Source organism: Arvicanthis niloticus, chromosome 2, assembly GCF_011762505.2.
Source record: "Arvicanthis niloticus isolate mArvNil1 chromosome 2, mArvNil1.pat.X, whole genome shotgun sequence".
In the NCBI taxonomy this organism is placed as follows: domain Eukaryota; kingdom Metazoa; phylum Chordata; class Mammalia; order Rodentia; family Muridae; genus Arvicanthis; species Arvicanthis niloticus.
Genome location: NC_047659.1, coordinates 60,993,975 through 60,999,974, shown reverse-complemented (window position 1 = coordinate 60,999,974; position 6,000 = coordinate 60,993,975). Strand labels below are relative to the sequence as shown.

General features: G+C 35.6%; 1 protein-coding gene across 1 annotated transcript; it reads left to right on the top strand.

The window, feature by feature from the left end:
- The first annotated feature begins 2,894 nt into the window (after nt 1-2,894).
- Nucleotides 2,895-4,043, top strand: LOC117703700 (olfactory receptor 8K3-like). The gene has a single exon (XM_034495495.2). The coding sequence runs from the start codon at nt 2,899-2,901 to the stop codon at nt 3,838-3,840; it is 942 nt and encodes a 313-aa protein (XP_034351386.1). The 5' UTR covers nt 2,895-2,898; the 3' UTR covers nt 3,841-4,043.
- The last annotated feature ends 1,957 nt before the right edge of the window (nt 4,044-6,000 follow it).

Here is a 6,000-nt window from a genome sequence, read left to right as displayed (position 1 = left end):
TAAAATCAAATGCTTTTGGACCTATATGTTATGTTTTGAGATTTTTTTCCTTTTTTATTTTATATTATATTTACATTTCAGATGCCATTCCCTTTCCCCATTTCCCCTCCCTAGAAAACCCCTATCCCATTTCCCCTTTTCCTTTTTGCTTTTATACAATTTTTTTAAGTGTTAGTCAAAGGCTTTATATGTTTGGTAATGCTCAATCAGAAGTGTAACCCAATACCCAACCTAGATATATAAACTGTCTTTGACTGGTGGAGGACACATGGACATCTGCCTCCATGCCTCCCCCTCTCTTTCTCTCTCTCATCACCTTGCTTCTCCTCTTCTTCATCTTCTCCTCTCCTTACTCCATCTCTTCCTCTCAGTACTCCTTCCCCCCTTAATTCCTCCTACATATCACCCTTCCTGTTAAAATAACACTTTTCTCTCAAAATACAATTAGAGCATAATTATTCCTATTTGTACCAGTGAGGTACAAGATAATCCTAATACCAAGTCCATCATTTTGTTGACTAACCAGAACCTCTAAAAATGAGATGAATATTGGTACTAGCATAGGCATTGTGCCTGTATAACACATTTAGGAACACAAGGCTTAGACCCAGTCCTTCTTTAACTTTTTTAACTGATTTGAGATGGTTAGCCTCTGAGTTAAGGGACTATAGCAAATTCATGGCTTGAAGTTTATTGTTAGGATGTTCTCTATGTTTTATTTAGAAATAGCTGAGAGGAGTTAACAGACAGCAGTCCAGTTTATCTTACATGGATAGTTGGTTTTCAAAACGTCAGAAGCCAACAGAATTGGCATGACAATCATTTCTATATTAATGTTCATTTTGATTAGAGACCTGTCTGCTCCTGACAGCTTCCTGTCTTGGATTCTAAGACGAAATTTAGCATCCTTGGCGTTACTCCAGTTGTGCAGAGACAGCCACAAGGCAAGAATTGCCTCTTTCCATTTACAGACAAATTACTGTTCAGAAAAGGACACACTTGCAGAATAGTTGACTGATTATATCTGCCTAGACAGAGTAATCAGCCCTTAATAATTCTGCATCACTAAGGTCTGTCAAGTGATTCTGGGCCAGAAGGCTGAAGATTTGATGCTCCAACGTTCTGTAGTATAGGGGCTGTCCAGGTGTTCAGTGGTTTCTATAAATTGGCTAAGTTTTAGAAGCTATGCTTTGTGCTTCCCGTAGTTTCAGTTAACTCAGTCATTCTAGATTTCTGACGGGGTTGAAGACCTATAGTCTCATAGCCAATCCTGGCTATTTACTTTGAGAGAAAAGATCTGAGTGGAAGGTTTCAGCTGACATTTATTCTAAGCCAAGAAAAAAGCCAGGTTCAAAACTAAGTGTTGCTTACATTCTTGTGCTTGCCTTTTGCTATCTGGTTAACTCTAGTGCTACCTGCACACACTTTCTCTGACTGGAGACTGTCTTTATAGTTATCTTGCTTGAGTAAGAACTCCTCAGAGTCCAGATGTCTCTGTGATCCTGAGATCCTGGGTAGAAGTGCTCCTGGGACTCAGGCTCAGCAGTGGTTCTACCACTGCTCTAAGATGGTTCAGGATATGGAGTCTTCACAGGAGCAGACCAGCTAGGTGTCTGCTCCAGCCAAAAGGACCAAACAATGTGTGGAAAGGTAGTGGTATTCCGGAGGGGCAGGGTTTGGGTGGGAGATGAGTCCAGAGTGCCCCAGGTTCTCAGTTGCAGTTCTGGGGTGGAGGGTTGTGGGGGAGGGTTCTTACCAGCTGTTCTAGGAAGGTTCAGGATAAGCTGTCTTCAAGGAGCTGACCAGCCAGGTGTCTGCTGCTCTAGGAAGGTTCAGGATATGATGACTTTAAGGAAGCAGCAACAGTGGTACATTATAGAATAAACACTCCAAAAAGCACATAAAAAGGAGCAGTGGCTTAAATTTTTGAGGGCAGCTTGGCCAAGAGATGGTTCAGGAAAGTTACTGAGACATTGGACCAGAGAAGGACTCTGGAGAAGAAGACACATTCATAGTCTGTCAAGCTCAGGCTCAGGAGCAGCAGCACCTTAGCAGCCTCTCCTCCTGCCTCTCAATCCTTCCCCAACTCTTCCTATTTTTATTTATTTATTTATAGCAGCTGCCCTATTTTTATATTGTAATACTCTGTAAATCTACACAAGAAAGTGTTTTGCATTTTAAAAAATTTTAGAAGGTTCATGTACAATTACTGGAAAATATCTTACATATTATCACAAATACATAATTATTAAGTACTACAATATGGTAAATGTGGTAATAATATATCAGAAATGAAAATATAAGAAAAATAAATTTCTTCAATGTTCTATCAGTAACTATCTACAATATTATATATTATATATTATAATATATCTAATATATATATATATATATATATATATATATATATATATATATATATTCATCAATACCTGTATATCTGTTTGTATAGTGACATTCTTAAATCCTGAGAGTATTAGGTTAAAATTGGAGGGTTGAGGCTGGATAATTCCTTGGCTAGATATTAGGTGTACTAGGATATTTTCCAGATTTACTAATGTATAGTAGTGAATTAAAGTGATTGATCTCAATATAGTTAGGAAAAGCAAACATCACTGAAACATAATTATGGTATTCTCCATAATTATCTGTTTAAGCTGTTATTGGTACAGGACTAAAGATTCATATTTGTGTATTTCAAATCATATATTTTCTTAGGTATATGTGTAGATATATATAGGATATATGGATATTTTTAATATACTTTTCAAAATAAATTTGAATGTTTGTAGATATTTTATTTAAGCTACTTTAGATGATAAAAACTCACCAAATGACACTTGAAATTTATTGGCTGTGCAGCAATTTTAACTCAAAACAGAATTTATCATAAACCCGATGGAGAACAAGAACTTCACAATGGTGACTGAATTCATCCTTATGGGCATCACTAATCGCCCTGAGCTGCAGGCCCCATTGTTTGGACTTTTTCTCATCATCTATCTGATCACACTGGTGGGCAACTTGGGCATGATCATCCTTACCATGGTGGAATCCAGGCTACAAACACCCATGTACTTTTTTCTCAGACACCTTGCTACTGCTGATCTTGGTTATTCAACAGCTGTGGGACCAAAAATGTTAAGAAATTTTCTTGTAGAACAAAATACGATTTCATTTTATTTTTGTGCTGTCCAGTTGTCTTTCTTCAGTATGTTTATTGTTAGTGAATTTTTTATTCTCTCTGCAATGTCTTATGACCGTTATGTTGCCATCTGTAAACCACTCCTCTACAATGTCATTATGTCACAAAGAGTCTGTTGGGTCCTGGTGACAATTCCTTACCTTTACAGTATATTTGTTGCTCTCTTAGTCACCATAAATATTTTTTCTTCATCCTTCTGTGGATACAATATTATCAGTCATTTCTACTGTGATGGTATCCCCTTAATATCTCTGCTCTGCTCAAATAAAAAGCAAAGTGAAATGATAACTTTAATTTTATCAACTATTAGCTTGATTTCTTCACCAGTGATAATTCTTGTCTCCTATCTGCTCATTCTTAGAGCTATTCTCAGAATGAACTCTGCTGAGGGCAGACAGAAGGCTTTCTCCACCTGTGGGTCCCATCTGACAGTGGTCACTGTCTTTTATGGGACTTTGATATTTATGTATGTACAACCTAAGTCCAGTCACTCCTTAAACACTGACAAGATTGCTTCTATCTTTTATACACTTATAATTCCCATGTTAAATCCCCTGATCTACAGCTTGAGGAATAAAGATGTAAAATATGCTCTTAGGAAGACAGGAAAAACCATACAAAATATCTTCACCTAGAGCTCACATATTATTTAAGGTTTTACTCTTCAAATCAAAAAAATTTAATTGCTTCATAAATTTTATTGAAGAAAACAGTAACAAACAATATTTCCCTAATGAGAAGACACATTATATACTATACAATTGAAGAAATGAATCATTACAATGAATTTTTTTAAATCTACAACTAACATTGTGTTTGTTCTGTATAAGAAATAAAAGGAGAGGTGTCTTGAATATTTTACATTCACTTTGTTATTTTAACTTTCCAATAAATTCCCTGGTCTCTACTTGTGTCTGTGTATTTATTGATAGGAAAATGCATTATTAGTGTCTGTAGTATTTACACTCATTTGTTATTCATATGAATTTATATTATCAGTGTTTTTAAATATTCTTTATCATAGTGTCATAATAGTGGAACCTAGCATGATGATATGTAGGTCCTAGTAATTTCCAAACACACAGATGCCGTCATTCCACAAGGGAAGCTTACATCATTGTGGTTTCACATTATATTTCTTTCATATCACTTTCTATATTATTTCATCTAATATTGTATAATTCTCAGTATGTGTGTGTACTTATGTATGTAGGTATAGGTGAATGTGTGTGTATATGTGTGTGTTTGTGTGTGTGTGTGTGTGTGTGTGTGTGTGCATGTGCATGCATGTGTTTGTGTGTGTGTTAGATGACTTGACTCTTTCCATGGCTGCTATCAGTACTTTTCTTCTTTCTTGTTATTTGATTGATCATACTTCATTAATTCATACTTCTTTTTTAATGATTCCATGTTGTCTTTCTAAATGTAAATGTATATGTATTATGAGTTTATTATACTAAATTATACTAATTGTATTATACTAAATTATATAAGTACATTTATTATATTAAAGAATGTTTATTATACTAAATTTTGGTTATTGAATGAAATGCCATCCCTATAATTAATTAATTGGAGTGTGGAGGCAGAAGAATAAGGATACCAAGGACAGCCTAGGCTAAGGAATTAGTATGACGTTTATCTGTTAACATGGGATTAATTGAATAAAGAAAGAAAGCTTCTGACCATTCATGCAGGAATACCTTAAATTTAGCTTGATAATCATTTCATTGATTTTACACCAAAGTCTACCTAATACAATATTATATGAGTGGAATCAAGTAAGGGTTTAAATATATCTGTGGCAAAGAAAGTTATCACCTTGCTGATAATGAAAACTATAAACATACACCCAAAAATGGTATAACATACCACAAAGACACTTGCTTAAATATGTTCAGAGCAGCTTTATTTGTAATAGCAAGAAAATAGAAACAACCTAAATGTCCCTCAAACAAACAATGAATAATGATAATATAACACATTTACACAGTGGAATACCATTCAGCTACTAAAATAGAAAATTTGAAAATTTGAAATCAAAATTATGAAATTTGCAGGCAAGTGAATAGAACTAGAAAATACCATCCTGAGTAAGGTAACTCGGACCCAGAAAGACACATACTGTATTTACTCACTTGTATGTGGATATTAGCCATAAAGTACTGGAAAACCATGTTAAAATCCGCAGACCAAAAGAAATTAAGTAATAAAAAGAGCCCAAGGGAGGAAGTTTAAATTTCACTCAGAATGAGAAATAAAATAGACTTAAGGCGTGCATGGGAGAGGGGATGGGTATGAGAACAGAGGTGTGGATAAGGTATGTGAGAACAGAGGTATTATGAGAGAGCTTGGAGAAAGAAAATCTGTGAGGCCAGGGGCATCTCTGGGATAAGTCAGAGGATACAGATGTGACTCTAACTGAGACTTTTAACAGCAAACTATATGGAGTCTGAAATGTCCACCTTCTGTAGCTAGACAGGACTTCCCATGGAGGTAGGGGATATCAAGCCACCCATAAAACCTTTGACCCAAAATTTGCCCTGCCTATAAGATATGAAAGGAGAAAGATTGAACAGAGTTTGAGGAAATAACCAAGCAATAACAGGACCAATTTGAGATCTACCCTATGGAAGAGTGCCAGCCTCTGACACTATTAAAGATTCTGTGCTCTGCTGGCAGACAGGCTCCTGCTATAAGTTTAATCTGAGAGCTTTCATCCAACAGCTTCCAGAAACAGATGCAGAGACCTAAAGCCAAACATTACTTATTGCTCAGAGATTTTTGTGGAAGAG

What these genes read in the sequence shown, in the direction of transcription:
- LOC117703700 (XM_034495495.2), top strand. Translation starts at nt 2,899, where the DNA reads ATGGAGAACAAGAACTTCACAATGGTGACTGAATTCATCCTTATGGGC.